Below are 18,274 nucleotides of genomic sequence, written 5' to 3' on the forward strand. Positions count from 1 at the left end.
TTTGGCTTAAGGAAACTGCAAAAGCCACAAATGCTTTGCAAACTCTGTCTTACTTTTTAATATGAAAATAAGCAAAATGTAATGTACATATTTTTATATTTTTTTTATTTAATAAGTGATGCAGACCCAGAATTTTTAAAATTAAATATGTTAGCCCTCGAACTCAACGTTTTTACAAGTATGGTCCTCTTTAAGTGTTTTGATCCTTTTAAACTGAGTGCCATACTCTAATGATATGCCTGCATGTTTGTGAGCATTTTCGGTGTGTTAGGTGACCCAGTCTCTTTCTAGCATCAATTCATGGCCACCCAACTGCTGGGTCTGTCAAAACATCTGTACATTTTCTATATGTTGCATAACAGCTGCTTTCTCTCTCAGTAAAGATCTGCCATTGCTGGCAAATGTTTTCCTTTTGTCTATTTACATGTAAATAACGTTGAACCTGCAACATGACACTATCTATTGTAACATACATTTTGCAAGGGAGCACAACAGTGAAAAGAAGTTAGCCTTAAAATCTATTTTGTACAAGTGTTCTGTTGTACAACTCAAGTGCTAAGCTTATCTCAGCATTTCTGTTTATCCTTATACTGTATCACTGAGGCAATTTAAAAGTACTTTTACAAAACAGAGTACCTGACTTTTTTTTTTTTTTTTCCACACACGGCACATATAATGCATATCGACCCCCCCTCCCCCATTAAGGTATAGCACACACACACTGCAAGAAAAAAAACTAGTAGGTAATAATGTTATCATGTCGCCCATCCTTCAGAGAGCCGCATGCGCTTGACAGAGGGGCTTTCCCTTTCGTCCGGCGAAGGTCTGGTGAGTCCAATGGGGGAGTGGAATTCGTTCCGGTGATCTTCTCGGTCACTTCCATCATAGGAACTGCTACAGCTGCTCAAACTGTCAACGGGAGACCTCCCCGCCTCATGGCGCGTATGCTGTGGGTATCTCGAGGGTGTGGTGGTACGGTCTCTAGGAGGAGAAACAGGTTCTGACTTGATGTTGAGGCTTTGAGTAGAAGGCAGGGAGAGATTTGTACTCTGAGATAAATGAGTGCTAGTGCAAGCTCTGTAGGAGGAAAGGAAACCCAGTTACAGACGGAGGAGGCATGGAGCCCCCAGATATGCACAAACACTCACACAAAACACCAGTGTAAAGGCTCGCCAGGACCAGCGCATGCGGAGAGCATGAGGACTGCTTTCCAGGCAGGATTCACAAATTCAGAGAGATGAAAGTGTCACAGCAAATGTGGTTGGCTTGAGCGGGACATGCCCTTGGTTCGAAAGGAGGTCTCGCTTTCATCCTCTCTCTCCTTTTTTTGACTCAAGTGTCACAACAAATTTTGGAAGGCGAGCCTTTGCACTGTTGGAACCACCTGCAGGTTTCTTGGTAACTAAGGCTTGTGTGTGTGTATGCACCAGCTGAGACAGGGGAGGCAAAGGACTTTCTCTTGGGATTAATCCAATTAGTTTGAATGCACCCGGCTATTTTTATCACTGTTCATTTTGACATGCGACTTCAGATGCAAAACAGAAACAAAAACGTGGGCCGGGCACATTTTATACCTTTCAGAATAGAGCTGAAATTACCAGTCCTGGGATTGACATTAATTAAATACCACAGGCAGGCGAGGATTTAGATGGGGTTTTATGGTTTAAATCTATGAATGCATAACTCAGTCCAGAGTGCTTTTGAATAAACTACCAAAGAGAAGCTGAAGAGTTGTGGAAGATGTCAGAGCATTGGACTGTTTGCCTGTAGGAGAGCCCAGCTCAGAGGATGCTCCAAGCATCAAGAGAAACTGCTACGCTAAAACTTTTTCGAAGGCAAGCTACGTAACCGTCTTGCGTTTATTTTCTCTCCATGCATTTTTGTGGGCAGGCAGTGGCAGAAGAAAGCTGGAGCAGGCAGGGAGGTGAGTGAATACTGAGGATATGCTTTATCTCTATGGGAGAAATGAGATCACTCGCATCTGCAGGATGTTCTGTACAAAAGCACCACCTCCTGGTAAAACCTGGCTTTTCTCTTCATTATTAAAACAGTTCTCAACAGGCAGTTCACATTAGGTTCCACTTCAGGGACCATCTGCTAGGCTGAAGTTAGTGTGTAACCCCAGAGACACAGTTCCAAGGTTTCTCGTAGTATTTATATGGGGGGGGGGGGGCAGAAGGCAGTAGGGGCAACAGGCCACTTGGCCTCCTAAGGTTTTAAACCCAAAGGGATGTGCACACATTTTTACAGCAAGCAGAAGAAATGCTGGCATTTGGAATTAAATTTTTAAACATGTAGAAGGAACAATTAAGTTTAGATGTGGTCTTTTCATTTATTGAAATATTTCACTTTTCCTGATATCCTATCAACTGGGAGCTGAGCTTTACTTAAGCAACATCTACTGCAACTTTGATGAAAGACAAAACGTTGTTTTCTTTTCTTCTGACAGATTTAAAATGGAACTATATGGCTTCAGTATGGAATGATATTAGCTGCTTTTGTCAGGAATTATTGCAGTCTTTAATAATGGATGGATCTTGTTAGAAAACAGACAAAACAAGATGTTCTACCTCCAATTGCTGTTATCTACCCTTCATTCCTATACAGATGAATGTGCCAAATTTGCAGCAATCCCTTTCATAAGTCACAGAGTTAGTGAGTAATAGCCCTCGCAGTAGCAAATGTAGGCTTATTTTTTTTAGCAAAAAGGACATTTTCTTTGCTTTTGTAACTATTAAATTGACACATAAAAGAAACTGTAAATATCAGACTTTGTCATTCCAATTTAGTGAAATATTTCACTCTTTTCCCATAAATTTGTTGCAAAAAATCCAACATGAATATAAAATAGATTTCGGGGTTTTTTTTGGTTTTTTGGTTTTTTTTGCTTTTCATTTCCAGTGACTTTATTTTTCAGTTGCTTAGGAGATGCTAGGACTTCATCTGGGAAAACAGGCTGCCAGTTTAGCATGTACAGATTACATATGATTTTAGATGCCAAGCTTATAGCTAAACCCGTAAGTCCCATATTACAGGATGGTGGAGCCTGGGGATTTTATTTAGAAGTGTTTGATATGAGCAGATGACATGTCACTTTGCAAAGCTGGAGACAGCTAAAAAACCATGCTAGTTAAAAACAACCATATTCAGTCAAATTTGTTCACATGGAACATGCTTGCATTTTATTGTGTGACAGCCCTCAAAAGAACAAATCTAGAGGGGTAAGCTGCCTTTTCTATGAAATAGAACTAGTATTGCTGCACTGTAATGTTGCTTTTTTAATAGTGTTTCAGAAGTGAGTATGAGAACGTATCTCCATAGACTTTCCTTTAGATTCCCAGCAGGGTTATGTAAATACCTGGCATACATATTTGTGGCAGTTTTAAAAATGCTACGGCTTGATCTGTACTTTGAAAACTGTTTTGTAAACTGAAAAAAGGTTAAGAAGTCATTTTGGCAGGTCAGGACTAAATTTGTGACATTTAAAAGAGTATAAATAAATTAAAGCTATTATTTGGTGTCATCATTCAAATTGTTTTCTTTTTAAATATAGTCTTTCTGCTAAAATATTTCTGAATTTTAATATCTGTTTTTTGGTGACTGTAATTAACATTATTTCATTAAAATTTTCTGAAACATTTTTATGAGAATCTCATGTAAGATAAAACAGTCAATTACAAGGGAAACCTACTGTTACACATAGATGTGAATAGTGAAATAGTACATAGGTCTTAGTCTTTAGATCCGTATTCTAAACAGAGGATTGACCTCTATTTAGAATAGAAGCTGTATTATAAAAACCTCTGTCTGCTAATAAAATTATTGCTTTTCATTATGCATATGTATCAGTGTAGAAAAAGCTGTTTGTATCTATATATATCAATGTATATTTTACATTGATCCTTCATATAATTTTGTAATTTTGGTCCAGGCATGTTTTCATTGTTTGAAACGCTACACTTCACTGAAAAACAAACAGGTTTTGAATATGGAAAATCCACAAAGACAATAAAGCAAATGACTTCAAAGGATTGTGTATCATTATAAGCACTCAGTAAGTGCCATGCAGTCTACTCATGTTGACGTAATCACCTTTTTCCATATATTGTATGAAAACATTTCATTTTACGGGGACAATGAAGAAAATAAATGTTTTAATTTTACGCAGGAGTTCCTACTGAGACCAGTAGAGTGAAAATGTGATGTTTATTTAGAATACAACAGCCACATGGGAGAAATGTTCGTTCCTATCTGCCTTCATCACTGAACAACTACACAGCTCTGCTGTGTGAGAGGTGGGAAGCAAGTCAGGATGCAACGAGCTTGCAAGTGGGTTTAGTCCTTGCTGATGCCAGTGAGATCAGTTCTGTGTGTGGTATGGAAGCTCAGCATGCACAGATAGAAGTGCAGGTCTGAGCGGGTGATGAGTGAGGACATGAACATGCACCCGACAGGTTTTTACGGAGGGAGAAAGTCTACTGAAGGAAGAGAGAGCCTCACATACCTTTTCTTTTATGCCCACACTTCTCTAAATTAGTTTACTTCCTCACTTCATATAATTTTCCCCATAAATACATACAAGGAACCATTGAAAATGCACTGCAAAATTTAGTTATGCAACTTTAGTTATGTGCTAGTATGTAACTAGGAGAATAGAGGATATTTTTAACTTGCTAGCAATGCAACCTTCCTTCCACCTCTTGGTTTTTCTTTCAGCTAAAAGCAAAGTTGTTTTTTCATATTTTTTGATCAATGTAAAAGTAGAATAAGAATTTCTGTGTCGAGATATTTTGATTAGCTCTCACATGTTAAGGTCTACACTTTAAAAAGAAATTTCTAAATGAAGGATAATATGAAAGTGGATCACTGGAACATCTTATTTACAATGATGGCATAAGAAAAAAGGCTCAACCAGAAATATATAAGGCTTTTATTCGAAACAAGGAAGTTGGCAGAACTGATACAAATGCACAAAACATGATGTCACTGCATCTAAATTTTTCATTAAAAATTGTTCAATGGAGAATATTTGTCCATATCTAGCTATGGCTATTACCTAATCAAAATTAATCACTGCTAAGTAATAAGCTTGCAACGTAAGAGTCACAGAACAAGTCATCAGTATGCACGAACTTGGACAATTTTTTGTTCAGGTGGGTAGAAGTTGGGAGAAACTTCTTTTATGTAAACAATTATCTATATTGAAGATTCTTCAGATGAAATATTGTTTCTATGTTTGCACTTATATTTTAGGAAAGCCAAAATTTCACCTGTGGATAATACTTAAGGAATAAAAGATTCTATCTTAGACTGGGAAATATGGATAAAAGAGAACATTTTACAGATAATGGACTTGTGCCTAAGAAATTTAGACCATTTATTTCAAAGTTTGGAATGGACTTCGCTTCTGGTTAGCAGCAATTAACTTCTGGTAGACTCTTTGGTCCACGTTAAGTAATCAGTTACCCTCTCTGCAAGAGACATTGCAGTAATATTCAAAGAAAATCCCAAAGTATTGGGAGGGATGGATTTTCAATATAATTTGTGTGTACTTTTTATAGATGTAGACTTAGTTAAAAGACCATGAATGTACTTTTTTGCTTTTTAACCTAAAAGGTTGAAAAGTTTTATTTAACATCACAATCATATCAAAACAGACTCTACAGTGTTACCCTATTCATTAGGCTCAGCAAAAGCCCAAAAGCTGTGCAGACAGGGAAGGTGAGCTGCTCCCATGTTCTCAGGTATTTGCCCTCAACCCCACTGGCACTAGTATGGTTGCTAATTGCAGAGACACCACAAAGAGTTAAGAGCTAGGTTGTAGAGGCCTTCTCCAATTATCTTAAAGATGGTTCTGACAGTGCTGCTGAAATTGTTGGGGACTCATCTGGAGCAAGCTAGTGCGTCTAACCATATGCTATTCTGTTATTAACCATATTCTGCTGACATGCATTGAGGAAGCAGAGCTGTTTTTCACCTTTAGGCATCAGTGAAAAACAAAACCTGCTGGAGAACTAGGATGCCTCTTCCAGTAACTCTGTTTTCTTACAGGTCTTTACAATTTACTGTTGTCAGCAAACATCTCACATCTGCCAAATCTTTCCAGCGTACAACCTCACTCAGTACAGGGATTTGGGCTGTCAAACCCTTTCTAGATGTATTTTCTCAAATGCCTGGTGATGGCTATGATTTTGTGTGATTGTTTTAATATCCCTGCAAATTCTAGCTCAGGTTGACGTGGACTGAATATGTTCTGTATAATTTCAACTTTTTCAAATAATCCAAAAGTTAGCACAGGTGCTTTTGCATACAGAACTCAGTGACTAACATAAAGAAATGCTTATGATTTTCTGTACAGATAGAAGACTTCTCCAGAACTGTCAGTGAAGCAGCTTTCATAGCTGAATTCATTTACAAATCACTGAAAGAATAATAATAAAAGTAGCAACTCAGAATGTATTCCACCAGCCACAGCCATTACACTTTGACATTCTGTGATATGAATTAGAAACAGATGACTATGTGTGACATATCTGAAAAGGCATGTAGTTAGTTTAGGATTTAATGTATACTTTTTTTGGTTAACCAAATAGCCTTATTACATTCTTTGGTACACCACTGAAAACAATCAGCTTATTGTAAGGTTATACATTGATATGTAACATGTGAATTTTCAATTTATTTGAGACTTCACATTTTTAGTTGTACAGTTAGTCTGAATGTTGCTCCAGAAACAGTGCAAACTCAAAAGGAAAATGGAAGAAGCATAAAAGAAAGGTATTAAGATTATTTTTTCTAGCACAGAAACTATTTCAGTTATATGTTTTTATGTAGTTAGTATCTATATATGCTTATTTATATAGAAGTGAGGTTCAAAAAATAGTTTCCTCTGAAACATTTGTATGGCTGTCCTTTAGAAACCCAAACCCGCTGTACATGGTAAAGAAATTACATTAAGTTACAAAATGTGGTCAGATAAATTAGAAGGAGAATTTTGAAGTTTAAGCCACATTTACAGTATTAATATTTTCACATTATAGCAACCATCTTGCAAAAAAAAATCAGTGCATATGTGCAACACCTCTTTCTGGGGAAAAAAAGAAGTTGACTTCTCAAATACATGTGAATTAAATTTCTCCTCATAAATACACTCCAGTCGTTTTCAGCTTCTGTTTTTGCAATGAAAACTTTTAAAATTCAAACATGTCTAGCCATACCTTAGGCTGCGTGTGGCACGCTGGTGAATGCCTACAGTCTTAATAGAAACTGTGAATACCAGGATTTTTGAAAACCATACTCTTAAAGTTCACTTCAATAAGCCAACTCGTTGCATTTTCAAGAATGCATTAGATGATTTCCCCGTGTGAATTTTTGCACTTTTAAAAATCCTGAAATGATTTAGCAGTGTGCTTCACTGATCTTGAACAAATGTCTTGAAATTAGCCACTAGAGGGCACGAATACCTCTCCTCCTCCACACAGGCAAATCACAAAGAGTTTTGTGGGCTTACAGTTCTTAGGCCTAATTAAGTTATTTTCTTGTGGAAAACATTTCCAAAGAAATGAAACTTGAATGTCATAGCTGAGCAGAAGGCAGCATGTGATTATTACATAAGGTTAAGGCTTAATCTCAGATCAAGTCATTATGTCACTCTCACTTGCTTAAAAATGTTTAGAAAATTTTCAAGTTCACTGTAAAAGTTTGTGCTATAGTAACTGGAAATAAAAAGCATAAATGGAAAAATACAGCAATAGCACAGGGTGTAAGTGTTTAGTCTGGTCTTTAGCAGTGAAATAAAATGCTATTTAAAGAAATAAAGAGTAAAACATGAACAGGAGTCTTTACTACACTACTGATAAAATGTTATGGGCACAGAATATTTCACTGTAGTTACCTAGCAGAGTAGGTAAATGGAGCTCTTACACATAGCAAATATGTGCTGGTATGTTATCTCTATATATTTCAGATTTGGGATTGCTGAGAAACTGAAGTCACTATAGAACAATAAAATAAACACTGCTTACCCCAATTGACTGAGGGCAGATGGTGGCATATTATGTAGGTGTTGCTGTTGCCAGCCAGTCACAGAACCAAGATGGAGAGCACTGGCTGTATTAAACCCAGAGAGAGATGATATATCTGCACTACTCAGAGAATATTCTAGGTTTGAAAACAGAAAAGACAATAATTAAAAGAGGATTAAGGAGGAAGCAATTAAACAATAACTAGCATCATAATTTTCACATCACTTTACAAGCCTTTTAATTTTAATTACACCAATCACATTAAGTTGCAGCAGAAAAGGTAGACCTTCTTCTTCCCTCAACTTGTTAACTTGGGAGCAAATAATGCACTAATAATTACTCTGTAATTTAGCAGGGCTTTTCTGGATCTGGAAGTTTCAAAGCATTCTTAGCCTGCATATCCACCATAACTACAGACGCATTCTCACAGAGTCACAGGCTTGAAAAATGTAATAATATTTCAGTCGCAGTCTTTCTTGCAGAGCCCAACAGGAAACCTGTGTCTGAACCAATGCAAGTCTTCTCTACAAGCATTGGACCTGTACGCCAGCATGGTCTATACAGTGTGCAATGGGAATGGGAAAGGATCTCTTGAGGCTTCATTCCTACTCTCTCCCAGGTAACTATGTGGTAGACCACAAAGTTATCGAACTCTGTTTTGAAGACAGTGAAACTACTTGCTCCCACTACCCTTATGACTTTAAGAAGGTGCACTCAACTACATGAAATAACCTGTTGTGTTAAGAGGTTTAAGAAGTGTTTTTTAAGCTACATTTTTATTAAAGCCAGTGAAAGAAAGCTACCAAAAGAAGTTTTCCATCTGAACAAAATAGCTAACTTTTAAATAGATATGTCTCAAGTTAGTGACAGAATGAGTAAAAGAAGTGCAAAAGCATATCAGCCATGAATTTTTCAGTTTCTCCCAACACGCGTTAGCTAACTTGTTGGTGCTGAGATAGACACTTGTCAGCAGTTGCTCCCTCCCCCACCCTTTACATCTTGCACTGATACTTACCAGTACCATATGTTGTTGAGATGGCTGATGGGTATCCTCCCATCCCTTGCCCTGGCAGAGTAGGAGTTGCTACGGAAACCACTGGAGTAGCCAATGACTGAGCAGACTGGGAGTTATTTATCCTCTGATTCTTTTAAAGTAAGTAAAATAAACATATTATTGACTAGTTTTAAGTTGGTTGAGTGTATTAGCTTTCTGGGTATGTTTTGTGCATGAGAAATACAGGCTGATACAATTTTCCAGAAATTAATCATTTAACATGTGGCTTTTATGAACTCTGCCAACCCTATCATTTACAAGCCTTCAAGAGACCAGTTGTCACCATAGTAACCCATTACATCAGTATCTCCTAGGTAACTGAACTAGTACCAAGTAAGATTGCTTTTATTGTGGGTAGAAGAACAGATCGTGTGAAAACTAATGAAATATGTAAACTCTATTTCCATTGTTTTCCTTTTCACTCAAATGAAAAAAAAAGGGGGTGAAGAAAAAAAGTGAAAGAAAAAAACCCCAAACCCAGTCCTATTGCATTTTATGCTTTGAAAGTGAGATTTCTGAACACTGAACTCTTACCAGCAGATGGTGCTCTGACTACTTCGATTTCGTGCAATAAAACAAACTTCAAGAGCGTTAGGTACAACAGCAGTTACGCGCTTATATTTAACTCTGGGGCACTAGGTGTTGCATTGTAAAAATTGCACTAGAGAACTCTAATCCTGTGAGTGGCAGGATAAAATGACCAGAGAGCCACTCAAAAAATGTCATAAGGCTGCATCATCTTCAAGAGCGCAAGCTTACATGCTCTCAAAGCAGCAGCAAGAAAGCTTTATTCTAGCATGTGTAATTTGAATATGTGCAACAACTGCACCTGGCCTTCCATATTGTTATATTTCAAAAATTATGATTACCTTTTTGTTCACAAAATAGTTATGGTGAAGTTTTCCATCTTATTGCAACCAACACTTCACCTACACAGGTATCTATCAATCATACAAAAGAACTGATTTTCTTTTCCTCGTTATTAAGATGAACATCACTACCACTTACCAAAAGCAGATCAACATCCTCAGACTGAGTGCATAGGAAAGGAGCATTAAAAATTAGTGAATATAAATATTTACCAGGATGCAGATTTCTAGGCTAGGGAATAGCTTCATCTGATAGGCGCAGCAAATTAAACACTTTCTGAGCATAGTTTGGAAAAATAACATTTCATAGATCTCTTCTTTGTCCTTCTAATGAGATGTGTGCCTCAGTTGCGAGGATAATCTATGCAGTTTTCAGCACAAGACTTTCTTTAAGACTTCATTATTTCTTCCACAGCCCCAGTGGCTGCAGACTGTGGTGTTATACCTGATTTCAGGAGACCTGGCCATTCACAGAATCCCTTGGAAAGTATCAGTCTTAAGGACCTTGGAATAAATCATTTGATACAGACAGCTTGTCACTGCCTTGGTTGACTTAGAGCGTTGCCCTGTAGGAGACTATTTGTTATTATCCTCTTAGAAGGCAGCATCATATTTATGGGGGGTTTTACTTTGATGTTCAAAGTGAATCTAGTATGCATCAAGCTAAAGTAGTTTAAAAGTTTAAAGTAGTTTAAAGTTGTTATAATAGTGTCTGTTATATAATGGAAAATGTGTTTATAGTGTCATTTAAACTTACCACCAAGATCCTTTCTAAATTAAGCTCACTTCTAGTGTTAAATTGCTCATGAAAGATTTACTTGCAACCAGCTTTCAGAAGGGAACTACAAGTTATGCACGCGACACCTCCACAATTCAACCTTCTAGCTGTTATATAGCCTGCCTAAGTTTTGTTAATCCTGGCAGGAGATATAGCAGTGTCATACTCCTTTTTATCCTGCTGTATCTATTTACTACCTCTTATCTTTATAAAATTTGGAGCTCAGAGTGATAGAGTTCAAATTAATTTGTTTGTAGTTACTCTGCCATCTGCTGAGAGTCTGTGTGGCTAAATATTTAAGACAAACATAGTAGGTTAGGAACACTCAGGGTTAAATTCAACCTTTATAACAAATCCAGGAAAGACTCTTCCAGCTACTAGGAAATGGAGTGCAGAAGTTTAGGCTGTGCAGGACACAGTTCCTATTTTGCAACCCAGTAGAAAAAAGGGAGGAGGTAAATATGACTTCATAAAAGCAATCGAACAGGCTCTGCCTATATCCTCAGCTTGATATCAAGCCTGAAGGTTAGACAGAAAGACCAAACAAGCAAGTTATTCTGCTGATTTTAGTTGCTTGTCCAGGCCTTGAAATTCCTAAATGTCTCTTATCTGAAGGAGATTAAAAAATCTTTGAAAACGCATTACCACTGATGGCATTGTATTCTTGCTGCCAGGTGGAATAAGCACGCGGAGATCTGGTTTACGGTTGTTCATTCCCAAATTCATTGGAGGCGGAGATTTTGCTTGCATATTCTTGTTCAAGTTGCCAGGTGAGACCAGCAGACCTGGTGAGTTGCGGGGGTTGCCATATCCATTTCCTGTTTAGGTAAAAAAAAAGGAAAAAAAGGATTATTAACTCCAATGTATTTTTTTAAGACTGAACACTAAAAATGTCAAATAAAACCAAGCCAAGGTAAATACCCGTGACATGTAATGCATCTTTATAGGAAAATACCACACATACTGCATTTGGAACAACAGCACTTGAAATGGTTTCTCTCATGGCAGGTGAATTCTCAGTGATGTGCTGAAATTAACTTGATTATATGACTTTGTTTACAGCACTATGATATATAGCACAGTATACTGTGCACTCAAAGCAGCCAAGACCTAACGTTTGCCTTACAGGAGAATCAGGAAAGTCAGACAGTCGTATGACTAAAAAAAAAGGTCAAAGCTATGCTGTGATTTCTCGACAACTACAGAGGATTCTGCCTTGCCTGACTCAGCCCTTTCCAGGTCATGATTTTGTTTTGTTTTTAAAAAAAGGGTGAGTGTAGCAAGGTTATAATTTCCAGAAAAGGCAGGGGGAGGACTAGGAAGATTCTTAAATGCTTTTGGCTCTCTTTCACCACACTTTTTGGACCTGATTCTGTCAACACTAAAGTCAATGGGAGCAAGAGCATAACCTTATTTGGAAAATACCACGGTATCTTTCATCCTCATCTCTCCGCTGCCTTCCGCAATTCCGACAGGCAAATGCTTCATTTGCCTTTTCCAGAAAAGGTTTGCCTTCTCTCACCACAGAGTAGTGACAACTGGGTATCCACAAGGTCACTGACCTGTCATTCCACTAAAAACGAGACCTTCCTACTCTATCTGCCTAATTTAACCTCCTACCCACACCACGTCTGGGGAAAGAGATAACTTTTTAGTGTAGCCTTGAAATTCTGTCTGCACAACTCAAGAGAGGTACAGAAACTGCCCAGCCACTGAGAGGGAATTGTATGAAAACTAGTACAGAAAGAGAAAACCTTCATGGATAAATACCAAGAAAACAAATGCTAGGGGAGACTTTCTGTTCTGGGTTCATCTTTTGTACACAGCTCGCAAGCTGCGACACACAACCTAGAAATAGTGTGGGAAGATGAGCTAGTGAGTGTGGCAGAGCCCTGCGACTTAGAAGCTTTAGACTTTCAAACTTCCTTTGTAGTCCCAAAGTCAGTGAAACACTCAGTATCTCACTTTTTTCCACAAGTGAAATGGCGTTTACAGCCCTAAAGGACATAAATGGATTACGGAACTAAATTTGACAAAGTCTGTGAGGTGGGCATAAAAATAACAGTACGTGAGAATGAACCTGTCTTCTAGTTAGGATAATGAAGTGTGTCCAAGCATGGTTAACATTAAATCATGTTTTTAATCTGCAAGCACATCAGCTAATTGTATTTATCAGATCAGAAAATCCACGGAAAAAAAAAATCTGTCAAAGGCTATTAAATACAAAAACACCACTGTAGGCTCTGGAAGACACTGAGCTGTGAACACCAGGCTTAGGACACAGGAGAAGTTTCACAAAGTGCTTGACTTCCATATTTGTGAGGTACCTTTAGTCATTGGTCTGGTCTGCCTTGTTTATTCTCATGTTTTTTATTACCATGATCCCCCAAGCCTTTGTAAAAAGGAATTAAGATGAAAACTTAGAATTACCCAGATCACTTCAGAGATTCTATATTAAAATATTTTTCATAGTTCATCTTGTTGTGTATTTCTTCCATAATATCTTATAGTTAATGAGATAGAATGAGTTGATGAAAAAAAGTGTTTTACACTTACCAAGCTAAAATAGCAGAACACTGTCAAGAATTTTCCATTTTGTGTCAGTAGTCTTTTTTTTAAATGAACTATTGCTCTCAACATGGATTTGCTACATATTATGCTCTCAGTAATGCTATGTGTTACTAGAGGCAGAGAAATTAGAAGGGGCATTTTGAATATAAACCAGTATTTTCTTCTAGAAACTACAGTGCCTTTTAAAAGTTGATCTTTGGCAACTTGAGCACTGAAAAGCAGAAATGACGTGGAGAAGTGATCAACAGAAGAAACTGAAGCCAAAGTAGAGTTTCTCTGGTGCAGGTTTCATACAGGAGCTATTTTACGAGCAGGAAGTAAAACTGCCTTGTGAAATGTGTCGTTATGACAAGCGTTTGTTCAGAGAGTGAAAATGAAGCTGTTTGAAGAAACAGTGTATTTTTTTTTTTTTAGTTCTAGAGCATAAAACCTAAGCTATTTAACAAAACAGCATGCACCGTAATCTGTATGTTTGTTTCTATGGTGGTGATTTCCAGAGAACAGAAGCCCTTGCAAGAAAGAACTCTACAGAAGGTTTACGTAATATAATTTTCAGATAAAAATTAAGAGAAAGAATGCGCCCGTATCAAACTCTACTCTTCAGAAATTTTTGTCTGACCTTTATATTATTTACGTACTGCTGTAAAATATTTTGAACAGTGATAACATTTCTTACATTCATATTTTTAGAACACCAAATTATTTTTAAGAACTACTGCAATCTTCTCTTTACCAGTAAATTTCTGCTGCTCGTGGCATATTATGCCAGCTAGCATTTTGGAGCCATATAATAACCGTTCCTCTTTCCAGTCACCAAATTGTTATTCTTTGGTATAATGTGGATTCAGGAATGTAAGACTGTAGACCTTAAACCAATGGTACAGAAACCCATCATTTGAAAATCAATGATGAATGCATGCATGTGGTTTACAGTTAAGAAGAGTCTGCATTTTAACCAGCTCTTTAAACCGTATCCTCTTTACTCAGAAAGCTGTGGCCTGCTCTGAGGCAGCTGTCCCACCTTCAGATAAATCCACTGAAGAGAATGGCCTCATTTACATTCAGAAGCAAAAAAAAGTATAAGACTTCTAATATACAAATTAAACCTTCCTTCATCCTATACTTTAAAATTACACTCTGCCTGGACAATTATCAATTTAGATGTGACTGTATGCAGAACATTGCATTCCACTATCCACTTGAAAGCGCAAAAATTATATGTCGTGTATGAATGGATTTCCTGATTACAGATTATAAGAAAATGAAAAACAGATGGATTTTAGAGCAAGTTGGCTTTACATTTTTATTTGGTTAAAAGCCATATTTTTTCTGGAATAGAACATTTTTAAACATTACAGATATAACTTGTAATGTATGATGAAAATAAAAACAGTAGATGCACAAGTTTTAAAGGGCATATGTCAGAATTTGTAAATTTACAGCATTTTCAATTCAAGGAGTTTTCGGAGAAAATAGTTTTTCCTCGTGTTGTTTGTTATACTGACTTGAAAGAGCAAAAATATTTTACACAGAAAAGAGCTTGTTTCTAGACAGAACTACTGGAGCAGCACGTGTCATGAAACGCAGTGCCAGACTTTGTATTTGGACTAATGGCAGACTATAAAGACAAATGCTTTCTGAGCATAGAATGCTCTTCTTGGGCATGTTCCCACATGCTGCAGTGAGGTACAAGTGCGATTGACTTTAGAAGGAATTCTGCCCAAGTACAGACTGCATGATTAATGCCCGCAATAACACTTTTTAAAAATGTCCAGAAAAGCTATTTTTGTGCACCTGTAGTTAGAAGAATTAGTAAAAAAAAAAAAATCATTTACTCATGGAAAACTATGATTTGAACTATGTTACAAATCCATGTATTACTGTCTTAAGAGGTCACTTGCATGCTTTAGGAACTTAAGGGTACGAGTAGAGCACAAGTTTATTCAGGACAGGACACAGAGAAAAGTTCACTTCTCTTCTTTCAATCCCCCATTAGTAACACCTGTACCTTACATGTAGTTTTGGTCATTGGTATTACAGTGGTTGCAAAGTGGTTTCAATTCTTGATATTCTGAGTTAGGGCAATAATTCTGTACTGAGCATTTAAGCCATAAAACTTTCCATGTGTTAAGGTAACACCAATGAGGAAAGAACAATTTATTTCCCTGTCTCTCAACATTCTTGAGCAGCATTGTCATGATTCAAAGGCTTTAAGTCTTGAAAAACTGGAAAATTTTTGTATTTTGATTTCTTGAAGTTTTGAACCTGTCGTGCATCTACTTTTTTCTTTTTAATTTGTGAGTTCAAAGATGTAAAAATATATCAACTGAAAAAACCTCTGCGGTAGTCCTGAAAGAATGAGGAACAAGACACACAATTTATATGTCCCTTCTTTGATCTCTCTTTCATTTACTCTAATGCTTTTCACTGATCATGTGGTTTGAGAATTTACAAGATTTTTAGGAACCTGGGATGCCTACCTCCTATTAATTTTAGTGGGAAAAGAGCTTTCAAATTCTCTAAGGAGTTTCCATACATATTAATGGTCAATTCAAGTTTCCAACAAGTGTATGCTCTTACTTGTGGAAATTATCATTATCATATCACAGTTATCAATATGTACATTCCATTTCATGGAGGATTCCTCTTTCTTACTGGGTTGTGCACACCCCATATATATGACTTTATGACTCACCACAAAGCCTCTCAAAACCAGTGTTAAATTTAGAATGAATCTATGCAAACATGAATGCCAACTATGCTACAATTTGCCTCCACTTCAAAATATATATATATATATAAAAGAATCAATGCAGCAATAGAAATTTTCCTAAATTTACACCCAGTTTTGCACTATCCACTCAGTTAATTTTATCACTTTCTGGAGGAATGGTAATTGTTCCTCATAGTAATTAAAGGGCAATGAAAAGGTTCCTTTTCCCTCTCACATCTTATGTGTAAATTTTTTTTTTTAATGCATACACACCATTGGAACAGGCTATGATTTACCATCCAAACAAGAGATACCAATAGTATAGCACTAATGCCAGGAAGTTGTACTGGTATTCACCTAAATATAATTTTTAAAAGAGGTAATTGAAGGTTCTTACTCACATGTTGCATGTTAGTCATTTCACAGTACATGAACTCTACTAACTGCAAGTGGTAGAAGAAAACCAATCTGCAGATATGCTCATCCAGAAAAAAAAAAAAAATCTTCACATTAAAGTAGCTGCCCATTCCCACATTACACTAATGGACCTTCTTTACTGAATTACTAGGAGCCAGCTCAGACAAATGTGGTATGTGAAACATACTGACTTTGTATGAAAGAGTTCTCAATCATCTTGTGAAATATCAGCTGTTTTTTGCACTGAAATAGGATGAAAGTGCTGTGAACGCATAGACATTTGGAAGAACAGGAAGAGAAGGAGGAGAAAACTATCTCAACAACTCTTTATTACAGGTTTAGAAATGAACCATTTAGAAATAATGCAAATATAAAAGTAGAGATTCCTACAACAATGTAAGATTAAGTTGATATTCAAGTCTCTCTCTAACTCGCTCATTCTTGCCATGCAGATTGTATAACTGTCAATAGGAAATTCTTGCTCTTTAAGTCTAAAACTATGTGAAGAACTCTAATGGTGCTACAGTTGTCCTGTGCTGGGAAAAAAAGACAGTATTAAAATACTGCTAATACTGTAGGCAATTTAGGTGTACATGGAGAGCCACCAGTACTGGGACTGCACAAAGCTAAAGGTAACAGTGTGCATCCCATTTCACGATTCTGGCTGTTGGTGAGATCTCATTTTGGAAACCGGGAAAAACTCCACTGCTTCCACTACAGCGGAGGTAAATGATCTCATCAAATTTCCCAAGGGAAACTGTGTGTATGATCTGCTTATATTTGTCGTATATTACGAAGAAAGTGACTTCTCTGTTCTGTGGCTCATATTTTTCAATTTTGCTATGTCCCTGGGCTGGTTCAAGTACTTGGGCTCAGATCCAACATACTGAGGTAGTAGGGGTCTTACTGCTAAATCTCATGTTTAGTGTCATTAACAGTCCTCTAACCAGTCTTACGGTTCTCCTCACAGGGCTTGATCCAGACCCCCACCCACAGGCCAACCTCCTGACCCATCCCTGTCCCCATGGAGGTGCCTGATGCCTGGGGCTGGGTCAGCCGCTGGCTGCCCCTCGCCAGCCCTGCTCCCTGGCCGGGACAATGGGGTGGGTCCTGGATGAGAAGTCCTGCCCTGCTACTCCCAGAAACCTCCAATGCTCCCAGCCCCCCACTGGCCCCAGGCCTCAGGGTGTCCTGGCAGGATGTTCCTCATCATGAAAGAATTAAAACCCAACTCTTCCTCTTCAAATCTTCATATTGAGTACTGTCAGCTAGCTTAATGAGCTGTTTACATGGATGAAGCAGTCAAAACTATTTCTAACCCTTGGGCTAGTGCCATATAAAATTTGGAACATCCTTACAATCTACTCTATGTGGAGTATTTGCAGGTGCACACAACTATCGCTGAAAAAGGGCATGCGTATCCCATACTGCAGCAACCAGTCTCAGATTTCCTTCAGGACAGAGATGATGCTCCTCAGGCAGAAGTTGAAAGTAAAGAAGTGGCTCTTTGGCCACCTGACAACATGGAACACATTCCAAAACACATTTCTGGAAATGTAAGTACACACCATGAACCTAGGAGGCTAGAAATCGGAGATGCTTTTTCAGCCAAATGGAGAAATAGATGAGTTTATTTAGATGTAGAATGAAAGACTATGACAACAGAAACCTGACCTGTGTAGCACAGACCATTACACTTCATGCAAATACTTTACTGCTGAGTCAAGTGCATAACTAACTACATGGCAAACTAATCTGATCACTAACGTTGTGGTTATGTGTTGTTGCTATAATAAGATCCATATTTAAAAGTTTCTAAAGCAGTTCTTGCACTAGGTATCGCCCTAT

At 37.5% G+C, this 18,274-nt stretch overlaps 1 protein-coding gene across 11 annotated transcripts in view; it reads right to left on the reverse strand.

Annotated features, from left to right (window-relative positions):
• Window positions 1-534: 534 nt before the first annotated feature.
• MEF2C (myocyte enhancer factor 2C) overlaps window positions 535-18,274 on the reverse strand; it is a gene marked incomplete at its 5' end in the record, with an annotated part of 76,139 nt that continues 58,399 nt past the window's right edge. For 4 of the 11 annotated variants that reach the window (XM_082013426.1, XM_082013430.1, XM_082013425.1 and 1 more), the window contains 4 exons: window positions 535-1,077; window positions 8,025-8,160; window positions 9,040-9,169; window positions 11,371-11,543. In XM_082013426.1, the coding sequence (XP_081869552.1) occupies window positions 756-1,077; window positions 8,025-8,160; window positions 9,040-9,169; window positions 11,371-11,543 (761 nt within the window). In that variant the 3' untranslated portion in view covers window positions 535-755. Of the gene's footprint in view, window positions 1,078-8,024; window positions 8,161-9,039; window positions 9,170-10,086; window positions 10,111-11,370; window positions 11,544-18,274 lie in introns of all 11 variants that reach the window. The other 7 variants (XM_082013434.1, XM_082013431.1, XM_082013433.1 and 4 more) reach the window with 3 other exon arrangements.

This window comes from Phaethon aethereus (genome assembly GCF_964289735.1).
Source record: "Phaethon aethereus genome assembly, chromosome: Z".
In the NCBI taxonomy this organism is placed as follows: domain Eukaryota; kingdom Metazoa; phylum Chordata; class Aves; order Phaethontiformes; family Phaethontidae; genus Phaethon; species Phaethon aethereus.